General features: G+C 39.7%; 1 protein-coding gene across 14 annotated transcripts in view; it reads right to left on the bottom strand.

Annotated features, from left to right (window-relative positions):
* The window catches only part of LTBP1 (latent transforming growth factor beta binding protein 1), a 443,172-nt gene that overhangs the window by 125,867 nt on the left and 302,936 nt on the right, over positions 1-14,369 (bottom strand). For all 14 annotated transcript variants that reach the window (XM_043468289.1, XM_043468293.1, XM_043468292.1 and 11 more), the window contains 4 exons: positions 9,221-9,346; positions 7,452-7,577; positions 6,935-7,057; positions 3,020-3,139 (listed from right to left, as the gene is read on the bottom strand). In XM_043468289.1, the coding sequence (XP_043324224.1) occupies positions 3,020-3,139; positions 6,935-7,057; positions 7,452-7,577; positions 9,221-9,346 (495 nt within the window). The remainder of the gene's footprint in view (positions 1-3,019; positions 3,140-6,934; positions 7,058-7,451; positions 7,578-9,220; positions 9,347-14,369) is intronic.

The following is a 14,369-nucleotide window of genomic DNA, read 5'->3' as shown; positions in this document are numbered from 1 at the left end:
GGCATGGTCTTTCCCCTCATGGTCTTCCCCCTGAAGCAAATCTTCCCTGGTACTCTGTCTTACAACCACACTAGCTCTTCAGCCTCTGGAACATGATCTGCTTCCTCCGTCCATGAGCTCCTAGCACATACCAAATGTCCAAAATGATCTTCCTTCCATATGCTTCCCCAGACAAAGCCCTGGTTAAACCTCAACTCAAGACTTTTCCTTGAGGCAACTCATTCTATCATATACTCTTGTAACATCAAAGAACCCTCTTTCCTAACACATGTCTCTTTTGCACAACAAAAGAAACTATAAGCAAGGTGAAAAGACAACCCTCAGAATGGGAGAAAATAATAGCAAATGAAACAACTAACAGAGAATGAATCTCCAAAACATACAGTCACATAGCTCAATACCAGTAAAACAAACAACCCAATCAAAGAGTGGGCAAAAGACCTAAATGGACATTTCTCCAAAGAAAACATACAGATGGCTAATAAACACATGAAAAGATACTCAACATCACTCATTATTAGAGAAATGCAAATCAAAACCACAACGAGGTATCATCTCACACCAGTCAGAATGGCCATCATCAGAAAGTCTACAAACAATAAATGCTGAAGAGGGTGTGGAGAATAGGAAACCCTTTTACACTGTTAGGGATGCAAACTGGTACAGCCACCATGGAGAACAGTGTGGAGACTCCTTGAAAAACTGGGAATACAACTGCCATACAACCCAGCAATCTCACTGCTGGGCATACACTCCGAGGAAACCAGAACTGAAAAAGACACATGTACCCCATGTTCATTGCAGCACTATTTACACAGCTAGGACACGGAAGCAACCTAGATGTCCATCAGCAGATGAGTGGATAAGGAAGTTGTGGTATATACACACAATGGAATATTACTCAGCTATAAAAAGGAATCTTGCCTGGAAAATCCCCATGGATAGAGGAGCCTGGTGGGCTACAGTCCATGTAGTCACAAAGAGTTGGACACAACTGAATGACCAAGTACATAAAAAGGAATGCATTTGAGTCAGTTCTAATGAGGTGGATGAACCTGGAGACTATTATACAGAGTGCCATAAGTAAGAAAGACAGACAAATACTGTATATTAACTCATATATATGGGATGTAGAAAGATGGTACTGACAATCCCACATGCAAGGCAGCAAAGGAGACACAAAGAACAGACTTTTGGACTCAGAGGGAGAAGGAGAGGGTGGAATGATTTGAGAGAATAGCACTGAAACATATACATTACCGTATGTAAAGCAGATGACCAGAGCAAGTTTGATGCATGAAGCAGGGCACCCAAAGCTGCTGCTCTGGGACAACATAAAGGGATAGCGTGAGGAGGGAGGCAGGAGGAGGATTCAGGATGCAGAGGGGGGACACATGTATTCCTCTGGCTGATTCATGTTGATATATGGCAAAAACCATCACAAAATTATAAAGCAATTATCCTCCAATTAAAATAAATAAATTAATTTTAAAATAAAAATAATTAAAAACAAACAAAAGAAGAAGGTACTTTGTTTGGTTCCTCAGTGTATCCCAGCACTGAGTACCACTCTGTATGTAAGTAAAGTGAAAGTCGCTCAGTCGTGTCCAACTCTTTGCAATCCCATGGACTGTAAAGTCCATGGAATTCTCCTGGCCAGAACACTGGAGTGGATAGCCTTTGCCTTCTCCAGGGAATCTTTCCAACCCAGAGATCGAACCCAGGTCTCCCATACTGCAGGCAGATTCTTTACCAGCTAAGCCACAAGGGAGGCCTAAGAACACTGGAGTGGGTAAACTATCCCTTCTCCAGGGCATCTTCCCAACCCAGGAATCAAACTGGGGTCTCCTGCATTGCAGGCAGATTCTTTACGAACTGAGCTATCAGGGAAGCCCACCACTCCGTGTATAGACAGTGAATTATACAGTATTTGAGAAGGAAAGAAAGAAGACAGGAAGGATGGGAAAGTTTAACCCACACTGTCAGCATGTGGCATGGGGTGGGAAAGAGTTCAGCTTTTGTGAAAAAGATCACACGGTAAACAGAAAGGTAAACAAAGGAAAACCATTAAGGGGGAAAGCTGACTAGAGCACAAATAATCAGGAGCAGAGCAGAGTCGTTACCTTCCTCAGTGCCTTGAGGAGGCAGTACTCAGTATTCATTAAATACTTGAGTGAATGAATAAATGAACCAAATATAAGCGGTTGCTGTAGTTCAGCCATGTCCGACTCTTTGCCACCCCATGGACTGCGGCATACCAGGCTCCTCTGGCCTCCACCATGTCCTGGAGTTTGCTCAGATTCGTGTCCATTGAGTCAGTGATGCCATCCAGCCATCTTATCCTCTGTTGTCCCCTCTCCTCCTGCCCTCAATCCTTCCCAGCATCAGAGTCTTGTCCAGTGAGTCAGCTCTTCGCGTCAGGTAGCCAAAGTATTGGAGCTTCAGCTTCACCATCAGTTCTTCCAATGAATATTCAGGGTTGATTTCCTTTAGGACTGACTGGTTTGACCTCCTTGCAGTCGAAGGAACTCTCAAGAGTCTTCTCCAGTACCACAGTTCAAAAGCATCAATGGGCAATCGGTCCAGATTTCTCTTTCTATATTTGCTGCTTTGGCTGCAAGTTTGTGTATATTTCTTGATTCTGTAAGTCTGTGGTAGCTCTGTCTCATACCTTCTCTTTTTAAGCATTTTGCTCTCCACCTCTCTCCTCTTTGTGACACTTATTATCAATATTTTATTTGGTTTTGAGTATTAATCACATCAGGGATAACAATTTGTTTCAATCAGAATTATGTTTCATGTAAAATCTTACTTCCTTCATGTCCACTCAATTTCTTATAATCTTCATGGTTAAAAGTTACTTAGAACTTTTCTCTGAATGACATGAGTTTGTTAAATTCCTTTTCTTCTCTCACCTTTTTCCATTTTGAAAGACAGCGCACTTGGCATTATACCACTCTGTCAGAAAACCGGCCAGACAGAAGACACACAACTACGATAAGTACGCTCTAGTACTTACCAAGACACTGCCCATTCCAGCCTCGAAACCCTTCCGTGCAGGGAACACACTGATAAGATCCGGGAGAATTCACGCACTGCTCATCTGGACAAGTACTTGGAGTCAAACATTCATCAACATCTGAAAAAATAAAAAAGCTGGGTCACAGACATTTTATCAGAACACTAAAGCACGGACTGACTTATGTGATAAACAGGAAAAAGATTGGTGGGGAAAACAATAACTGGAAAAGTGAAGTACTAGGTGTGCACTTAAACACTCAGTGAGAATGCATGGCCAGGTATAACTTGACTGAAATAGTTACATATGTTTCAAGGGAGAACTTGGCCCCAATTCTCCAATTGGCAGGCCCAGATCTCTTCACTCTGTGAGTTGGCAGTTCTCTAGGACCACTTTTTGGACATCAACATCTTTCAAGTAATAGTCTGGTTTGCCAGAAAGAAATACAAGAAATGAACACAACAGTGAGGAAGCCATTTATCCACCTGGCTAGAGGTTCTCTCTGCAGACAATGGGGTACTCTAGGGAAATCCTTGCTTTGGCTTCATGGTCCCCAAAACATCCGAGGTTTGAATAATTTAAAACTTTTCATGTGATAGGAATTCCTTGGAGGTCAAAAAAGAACATTAGGAGAGAATGAACTCACCAAATACTTCCAAGATTTTCCAGAAACTATGGTGAATAATCATAGGGTAATATATTCTGGTTTAAAATACACCTTGCTTTTCACATTCACGGCTAACTAAAGTTATTAATCATTGTTCTTTTCAATGTGAGGAGAAAAAAAATCACCTTAAATATGGACAGAACTGTGGCAGAGATACAATAGCTTCAGACTTTTTAAAGAATGGTCAAACAATTGGAGATGTGGATGTAGAAGAAAGACTTGTAGACACAGCTAGGGAAGGAGAAGATGGGACGAACTGAGAAAGCAGCATTGATGTACATACACTACTACATGTAAAAGAGATAGCTAGAAGGAAGCTGCCATGTAACACAGGGAGCCCAACCTGTGTCCTATTGACAACCTAGAGGGCTGGGATGGGGGCAGGAGATGGGAGGGAGGGTCGGGAGGAAGGGGATATACGTGTATATATAGAGAGTTCTGATTGATTTGAGTTTTGTACAGCAGAAACAAACACAACAATACAAAGCATAACCTCCAATTAAAAAAAAAAAGAATGGTAAAACAATAAAATGGGGGGAAAGGTAACAGAGGTACCTTTCAACTGTTTAATGAAATGAAAAGGTAACATTTCAACCATTTAAAATGAGTACTAACACCTGGGTACCAGCCCCAACTGAAACAGGTGTTTTCCAAGTGAGTGGATTCAATGTCTAAGTGTCATGATATAAGATGTATATAGGACCTCTAATCACACTTAAAATTTAAACAAGGTTTCTCAGGAAAAAAAGTGAAAGAAATATATGATGAATACACTGAACATGCAGGGGTATTTGATGTCATCATTCTGGTAAATTCTCAAAAATCACCTCCCATTATGTATCATTAGCGATGTATGAAAAGATGCTTAAAGTAAAAGATGTTATTAATAGAATAAGCACCAGGTCAGTGTTGCAATTTTTTTTTTCCTATCAGCAAAAAATCCTTGCCAATAGACAATGACACACAGTGGTTTTTTTTTTTTTTTAGGTCAGATGTTCTGGGACTTCTTGTTCTACAAAAAGATGATGCTTGCCAGTTTAATTTTCCAAACAGCATTACATTCTTCTCTGGATGGGATTTAAAAAAAAAAAGAAAGAAAGAAATGGAACTACAACTGCTAAGTCAGAGAAGGTCATTGAGATAGGCTGAGCTGATAAATAAGCAAGCTGAGCAACATAAGACAGTAACATCTCTGGATTTCCTGCTGCTCTCACCTGTTTGCTTGTTCCCTCATCTATAAATGAGGGCCTACCTGCCTGGTAATACCTTCAGAGAATAAAGTAAGGGTGCATGAGATAATGTCTGTAAGCTACAGTAGACTCCTTGGAGACTGGCGCTGTTTGAAAGCAACTTTGTCAGTGACAGCTGAGAAAATCTTCAGTGAGCCAGAAGCCCAGGGACCTCTGGTTCTGGTCCATGGTGAAATTAGAAAACAGCCACGTTATTTGGCTCCTTCATTTCAAGCTTTTTCATGGGGTAAGAATTATATAATTATTAACTCAGGGGATGCTGGTGAGATTTCTGTTAAATAATTTCCATGCACTGACTATTACTGAAGAGTCTCCTTCTTTCCACTTACTTACTTATCTTCAACTTTCTTTTCTACTCCTTTCTACTGTGCATCCTTAACCTGTAGTAATTCCTTAAATATTTTATCTTCCCATCCTGAGTCAGTGTGTAGAACCTGAGGATCTGTATTTGACCTTTTGGGGAAGCACAGTTTTGCATATAAGTGCTTGTCATATAAACCCAAGCCCCATTTTTTACTTAAAAAACTCCCACAATTATAGATATTCTGAAAATATCTATGCAAAAACAAAAGGAGTCAAGGAAAGAGGAAATTTAGGGAAAGTAGTACTTCTTGAGAGCTAACAAGGTGACAGGCGCCATATGACATACTGCAACACCCATTTACCGCATGAGCCTGGAAGTTAACTGCATGATTCCCATTTCACAGATGAAGAGCTAAGTTTTGAAGAGCCTGCGTAACTGGCCCCAAGCTAGAAAGTTACTGAGTGTGGGGATCATGAGCTGAAAAGCCATCATCTGCATTCTACCCGTCCTCAAGCAGCCTCCAGAGCAGAGGCCAGTCCCCTGTAAGAGAAGAGTGGGGACACTTCACACCTGCACTTTCCCAAGGCCCTCAGCCATCAGGGGAAGAGTTCATATCTCTGTTCTGATGCAGTAACATAAAATGCTCCCCACTTCTCTCCAGATAACTCAGGGGCTGAGGCAAGGGGCCAGCCAGTGAGGCAGGTGCAGGCTGCCAAAAAAGTGTCTAATGAGCTCTCCCTCCAGGCCTGGTCATTAGAACTGTGAAAAAAAACCAACATATCAGAGCCAAGAAACAGCAGAGAGCAGCCTTCCCCAACCAGCCTATCCCTCCTGAGCTCTGGAGGCCCAGCCATGTCTGAAAACAGGCTAAATGTCAGGTAGCCAGGCAGCAAACATGTGGAACCAGCACCAACCCCACACCCAGGCTCCTCAGAACATGTCCAAAGGCCTCTGATCCTTTGTCTTATTCACATTTCCATGAAGACTGAAGCAGAGGTTCAGTGTATTTCTTCACAAAAATCATTATTCAAAGTGTACCACGGTGGTTTCAAAAAGTACCCATGTGACTTGGGACACGTGCACAAACAGAAATATTCAACGGTTAATCATCTTAACTTTGAAATGTTCAAAGCTCTTCAAGACATTTTTGCAACAACAGCAAATCCATTGCTGGGGTCAGCATTAAAGAAATTTTATCTGGCACAGCTGGAGTTTGACCTGTAGTTGGTCAGACAACATTTCTGTAGAGTCTGCAAGCAAGTCCCGGAACACGGGCGAAAGAAAGAAGCTGAGACAACAGAATGGACCAAGATGAAAAGGTTGAAAACAATCAGTTCACACAGGTGACACCTGCACCATGTCCCCAGGTGAATGATGCTGTGATTAAGTCTGGGTTTGCACTAAGATCCTCCGCAGTTCATTGTTACAAAGTGATGTCACTCCACCTACCAGGGAAGGCAGATATTGAAGTGAGTAATAGAGGAAGAAGACAGAAAAAGACGCAGACAGAGTCACTGAAGGGAGGCAAAGAGGCTTTGATTCCGGGAGGCAGCCAGAGCCCGTGCAAGCTGCTGTCCTGCACGGATCGGAGGTGGAGGAAAACTCGTCCCAGGCCAGGTGCCTACAGGCCCCGAGTTCTGGAACCAGCCCTGCATTTCATGGACATGTGTGCGCCGCACTCTCAGCAAACTCACCCTCGCAGTGGCCTCCTGGCATCATGTGATACCCGCTATCGCAGTATTCACACCGGAAGGCCCCCATGGTATTGACACAGTGCCCTTCCCCACAGACGTCTGGCCTCAGACACTCATCGACATCTAAGCAAAGCAGAAAACATTGTCAAGTGTGATTTCCCAAAACCTAATTTCAAACCTCTCCCATCTCCCAGGTTAGTTCAAATTTAAGAAGGAAGTAACTGATTCCTACTATCTCTCTTTGATTTGTTCCAAAAAAATTGAGTGGTTTGGATTTACTCGAATCCAAAAAAAATATTTAACACCACTGGTCTTTGCACACATTTGATATTCTTCATTCAAAAGTGCTGGGGGAAAAAATTCCATTCTTTAATCTTCTAGAATCTAGCAATTACTGTGTTGTAACGGGTTTAATAATAAATTCCGGGTTGTCTGAATGGGCCCTGGACTGATGGAATCAGGGGAGCTAGAAACCCACATGAGGGAATTTATGCATCAGAAAGAACACTGTTATTACCTATGCAGTTAGTACCCTCCTCACTGGCCATGAATCCTGCTGGGCAAATACACAAGAAACTTCCCTCAGTGTTTTCACAGCGTCCCTGGGAGCAAAGGTGTTGATCCTGAGCGCATTCATCAATATCTGTTAACAAAAAGACAGACAAAAGGATTAGCATAGCATGAATTCTCAGACTCTCTGTTCATGAAATACTAGCATTCTGTCTCCTCTGTCCCACCTTATAAGTGAGGAAAACAGTAAAAGGAATACAGTCAGTTTCCCTGAATACCTGAAGGGCTGCTATTGTGAAGAGGGAATACATGTATGGCATACTGCTTTGAAAGTTCACTACAGCTATGATATTGGTGTTTCAAAAGAAAGATTTAAGGTCAACACAAAAGGACCTGCCTGATAACTGGAGTCATATAAGTGCTGGAATTCACCGTGCAAATCCCAGGCCAGCTCAGCAGAGGCGGTGAGCAGTGTCATGACAGGCACTCTCTTTCACAGTGCACATGGGTAAAGCGAGACTGAATCATCTCGACTGACTGCCCTTCTCAACTTTACACTTGCGATTCTAAACATAATACATCTCATGTATGCAAATTCACAAGAAAGAGTCATACTATAGGGCAAGTGGATGCCCCCCTCACACCTCACTCCCCATATATATTCAAAGCTGAACAGCAAAAGTCATATTTGCATAATGGAATTCAGCATAAAGTGGATTTAATTAGGTATATCCCTTTGTTGCTCCATATTTGCCTTATAACTCTTACTGAACTTCCTTCTTCTAAAAAATATATTAAATTTAGTGTTAACACATTAAAATGACTTAATACATTTACACCCCTTTGTAAGATACATTTTTCCCCAAAGAAGCAGATATGAGCTCCCTACATTATAAATTCATTAATAGTCTCTTGTCAGCATATACTGATTTTCAATACAGAGTCAAAGCTATGGTTTTTCTAGTAGTCACGTATGGATGTGAGAGTTGGGCCATAAAGAAAGCTGAGCACCGAAGAATTGGTGCTTTTGGACTGTGCTGTTGGAAAAGACTCTTGAGAGTCCCTTTAACTGCAAGGAGATCCAACCAGTCAATCCTAAAGGAAATCAGCCCTGAGTATCATTGGAAGGACTGGTGCTGAGGCTGAAGCTCCAACTCTTTGGCCACCTGATGCAAAGAACTGACTCACTGGAAAAGACCCTGATGCTGGAAAAGATTGAAGGCAGGAAGTGAAAGGGACGACAGAGGATGAGATGGTTGCATGGTATCACCGATTCAATTGACATGAGTTTGAGCAAGCTCCAGGAGTTGGTAATAGACAGGGAAACCTGGCAAGCTGCAATCCATGGGGCCACAAAGAATCAGACACGAATGAGTGACTGAACTGAACTGAATAGAAATTCCTTTATTTTAAAAATCAAATTTTATAAACTTATAAGAACATATTTTTATTGCAGGATATATTCATATTAATCTTTGCTAAATATGTTTATAGATAGCTATTTCTAGAGCTCTTAACTATTGTCTATATTCTTTACCTGAAAAACTTTGGGAAATTATTCCACCTTGATGTAACTGTATTACTCTTGGCAAAGCAGGCAGAATTGAACCAAGAGGTAAGAGCCTTCTAGGAGTTAAGCAAGCCTCTTTTTTGAGTACCTTTAGCTCAGGGAGAAAAATTTTTTTAATTAAACAGTATTTTCTCCATGATTAAAATGCTCTTAATGTGCAAACATTTGATATTTAATAATCTCATCAACCAGAAGTGTCTTCTTACCAACACATTTCCTCTGTTGTTCACTGAACTTGTAGCCGTCGTAGCATATACAGGTATACCTCACTGGCAGGTTAATGCAGTGTCCTGCTCCACAGATGTCAGGGTTCACAGTACATTCATTGATTTCTTTAAAAATAAGAAAATGTGGGACAAAACAGATATAAACAAAGATTTCATTGCACCTTGCAAACGATTACTTTTTTTCCCCTGAATACCTTATTGCCAGTTATGCATTCAGAAAACAAAATTTTACACTCTAAAATCAAGTGTAAACTCATCTGATTACATTATAATGGATCAGTTAGTCACACCCAAAGCCATGAAAAATTCTTAATGAGACAACTTCTAAGATGAACTGGAGTAGATGGAAATTTAGAAAGAGGCCATCCCGGATGTTATCATCAATTGTGAACTTTCAAGATAGCCCATCAGTGAGTTTCTATCCTCTCCAGTTCATTTTGGATGACGGACTGAATCACATGATTCCTTCTGATAAGAAATAGATGGCAACTTTCTACTATTTATTAGCAGGCCAAATTCAAGTTCCAAAAAACATACTCAACCTCCTCCCAAATTTCTCATTAATTCTCCAGAAAGATTTACCACTTCTAATCAAAGCAGAACTTCTGGATGCAACGTATTTTTAATTTGCCAATTTCAACAGAAGCATATTTTATTTATACTAGTAGAATATAGAATCTTATTCCAAATCTTCTCGGCTCAGTTCCTCCCTTCCTTTCCTCCTGATTCTTGCATGAGACTGGCTTCTTCTATGAAGTCCTTGCTCCACTCATAGACACAGGCTGTGGTCAAGGCAAGGGGAGGGGAGTTTCCAGTGGGTGAAGGCCATCACAACATGCTTTATTAGCAAAATGACCTGAAAACTCAAAGGTGACCATCTGAGATGAATTACTCTGAGACAGTCTGTTGATTTCAATGATCCTTGTAAGGATGTATAACAGTATAGTAGGCAGTGAGTGGTACAGCTGGTGGTCAGGGCCCAGGCTTGAGACGAGAGTACAGGTACCAACCTTGTTGCCCCTTCCTTGCTCTGTAACAGAGCACAAATTACTTAAACAATCTAAGCCTCACTTTTCTCTATGTATAAATGAGAATGACCAGAGCACCAACTTCAGAGTGTGAGGTTCAAAAGAGATAACCTAAATAATGCATGTAGCTCAATGCCTGGCACAGTATATATGCTCAATAAAAATTAGCCACTATTACTGATTACTGTGGTTGTTCCTATTGAAGTTATTTAAGAACACGTAACAGGGTCTTTCCTAGTGGTCCAGTAGTTAAGAATCCACTCTGCAATGCAGGGGACATGAGTTCATTCCCTGGTCCAGGAAGACTCCATACGCCACAGGGCAACTAAGCCCACACACCACAATTACTGAGCCTCAGGTCTATAGCTCATGAGCTGCAACTACTGAAGCACATGTTCCCTAAAACCTGAGCTCTGCAACAAGAGAAGCCACTGCAATGAGAAGCCTGAACACCACAACTAGAGTAGCCCCTGCTTGATGTAACTAGAAAGCCCATGCACAGCAATAAAGATCCAGCACAGTAATAAATAATTTGGAAAAAAGAATATATAACAAAGAAGTAGCACATGAATAATACTACTATTTTCTCACTGTCATCACGTAGTAAACAACACTTAAAACAGATGACACCATGGATAAGCCCAAATGGCCCAGTGGAGGAAGACCAGAGGCTCAAGTGTGACAAGCTAAAACACACCTTTGTTAATGGGGTCTATGGTTTGAATGAAAAGAAAAACAGTAACCACAGTAATTCACAATAACCCACTGTGAATTCTGAAGAAAAATGTGGAAAACAGTGCTTTAACAAAAATTCACTATGGAAATGACCTAAATTGGGGTTGAGGTTACTCTCCAAAACCCAAACCACATTCATTTTTCATCAAGTGTTATTCACTGTGCTGTGATTTTAAGACAACTGATGCAAGTTATTTGAAAAGTTGCTAGGCTTTAAAAGGAAGCATATGACTACAGAGCTGCAGTATTTTGCATAAAATCACTTAGATTATGATAAAAGCACACATTTAAAATTATTTATATCTTTAGTGAACCTATTTATGCTAATTCAACATCAGAAAAATAGTTTATAGTCAGTATAACGTCAAGTTACAGAAAAAAATAATCCAAAGACTAAAGATATAGGTAATTAACATGACTGCTTAAACTTAAATGAATGATAATAACCATATAAAATGATAAATTATGAGACATACACAGTATAGATTATATAATAATCTTTAGCAGGATAGAAAATGCTTATTTTTTTAAAATATAGTTAGGTACAAATTGTAATATAGGATATGATCTAAATTATTTTATACACAGAGAAGTAGATTGGAAGAAAATAAATCTAAATTATGGGGATTGGTATTGTCTATATTTTTCTGTATCTTCCAAATTTTCTACAGTGAACAAGTGTTATTACTTCTATAATCAGAAAAGTCTTTCTTAAAAAATTATCATTCCTATGTGCTGCAAAAATCTGAAGGTAAAAAACATAATTTTCTCCGGGTTCTACTTCTAGACCCTTAGGTAAGAATTCTCTTCTCTGTTTACAAGAATTCTTTAGTAGAATAGTGTGAGAAGCAGTTCTTTAACCATCTATTCTTAATGTAAGCAGATGCCTCCTTTTAAAATTAATGGTATTTAGATTTCTTGATTTTCTTTGTAATTATTTTCTTTATGTTCTTCTCTGCCATTTGCTTAAATCAGAGAAGACATATTGATCAAATTTGCAAAAAGAGAAATTATAAGATGACTTAATATACTAAGAAGTAGTAGTGAGAATTAATTAAAAGATTGTACATCTGGGGTTTTCAGGAAATGCTTGATGGATACTCACTGCTCTCACTCCCACACATACCAATTTATTGATTACCAAATATTTATCTGTTCTTTTTCAGGCACAGTTTTAGAATGGAATGTTTACATGTGTAAATAAAGTCTTCAAAAATATGTGATGCTTAATTCAGATGAGATACATTCCTATGCCAGTGTGCCAATATTTATATAATTTCTTCTTAAGTCAACTCTAAGATAGAAGAAATGATTAAGAATTTTAACTCTTCTGTCTTAAGAAATGAACAATAACGGCCTTTCATTCCAATTTAGTACCTTAAATAGAAGCTATGAGGCTGAAATATTTACGAGGAAAGCTTGAGAATTCTTAGCTGATTACCTCATAGATTATGTATATAAAACTGCACTTTGAAAACGTTGATCCCAACTGGCACTAACATATGTAAGAAAATGCTACTCCGACACCACTAGAGGGTACTAAGAGATACGTCAGTGTGAGGGGATATTTACTAACATATTCTAGATTTCTACAGTTTGTCCCATTTTTTATACACATGATAAATTGTAATGTATCAGTTTATCCCCAGAGATCCCGTTTATCTATTTGCTATCCCACCCTCCTAAGTTCAAAAATAAAAATTAACAACTTTAAAATACCTCTGCTTCCTCTTTACCACTCATCAAAAAATTTACCAGATTATAATCAACGATACTAAATCTTAACTGCTCTCAACACACAAGAAAGCATGTGACTTGATAGAGGTGTTAGCTAATGCTTTTGCAGTAATCATAGTGCAATACATGAATGTATCAAACCAGCACATTGTATACCTTAAACTTATACAATGTTATATGTCAACCACATCTCAAAAAACAACAAAATTGATCAACACCATTTTTAAAGTTAAAAAAAAATATTGATACTCCTACAACTCAAAAGGTGTTTCACATGACCTCTTCCTCCACTTCCCTTCTTTGTCTGTTACACTTTCATGCTTCATTATAAGTTACACAGAAAGGCAGTCCTGATGGTATTGTCTTAAAACTGAAACAATTAAACTTCAGGCTTAGAAAACAAGCTTCTGGCTTTCTCTGCATTTTGGGGGACAAAGACATTACACTTTACATTCTTCTAAGAGGTCACTCACAGAGCCATGCTAGCCTGTTCCCACAGAAAGGATCAGCTCAGGTCAGAATATACATTCCTCCATATGTGCTGACGGCATCCACACAGGCACTGGGAATACAGTAAAGCCTTGCACAGAGAGCACTCATGATTGGTCTCTGGGGCACTCGGTTAATGATCATGTCTTCTCTTCTGAAGCATGTTTGGCTTCCCAGAGACAAGAGACTGTTCCCTCTGGACTCTTGGAAGCATCCCCCTTCATAATGCCTGTCACATTTCCCCTAGGGTGCAGGACCGCCCTTACACACGCGGCCCCTGAAACAGCTTCACCTACATCAGGCCAAGGACTTCATTCTATCTTTCCCAGGAGTCCATTTAGAATTTGGAAAAAGGAGTCATGACCAAAAGCCAATGGAAAACCAAATGGTCTATTTGTCCCAGAACGACGGCCAGAGATAGATTTAAGAATCTGGTGTCTTTAAGAATTAAATGAAAAAGAAAGCTTCTGGCAAGATATGACAATGAATACGCTGACCTTTTGCTTTTTTCCTGCTCATGTGATTACTCAAAATAAATAAATAAATAGAGCTGGAAATATTAAAGCATGATGATTTTACTTGCAACAAAGTTCATCTTCCATGAGCCTACATAGTTTATTGAGGCTGTCATGACACTGGTAATATGCTTCAGGGACAAAGGTTTTTATAAAGGGGTCACTGATGAGTTCTGGAAAAGATCTGATGAGCAAAATAGTTTTTACAACGTTTGGGCCATGATGATTACAAAGGTTTACACAAAGCAGTCATGAAAGTCAGAATAATTTCTGGCTGGTCTGCAAGGGCCATGGAGAAAGTTTAGGAAGAGCTGGCAGAGGAAGGCATCAAATGTCAACTCATGGAAAGGTTTACAAAAATGCCCTGGCTTCCTAACTGCCCCACAAAGAGCATAAATTGTCCCACAACAATTGAAGCAGATGTTTCCACTTTGTAAATACTCGCCAGAGAAATAAAGGTTTGATTTTCCAACCTATCCTTCAGCTACTAAGACACTATGCTAAATCAAGAATTTATATGCTGAAATGTATCATTTCTTTGGAAACAGTATGCCAATAATATTTCAAGCCACCAACTCAGCTGCTCGGAGTGGAAAATATCACCCTTATTCCCTCCAAATATGT

Source organism: Cervus canadensis, chromosome 5 (genome assembly GCF_019320065.1).
Source record: "Cervus canadensis isolate Bull #8, Minnesota chromosome 5, ASM1932006v1, whole genome shotgun sequence".
Lineage (NCBI taxonomy): Eukaryota > Metazoa > Chordata > Mammalia > Artiodactyla > Cervidae > Cervus > Cervus canadensis.
Note: the sequence above shows the minus strand (reverse complement) of the source record. Positions and strands in the feature narration are given on the sequence as shown.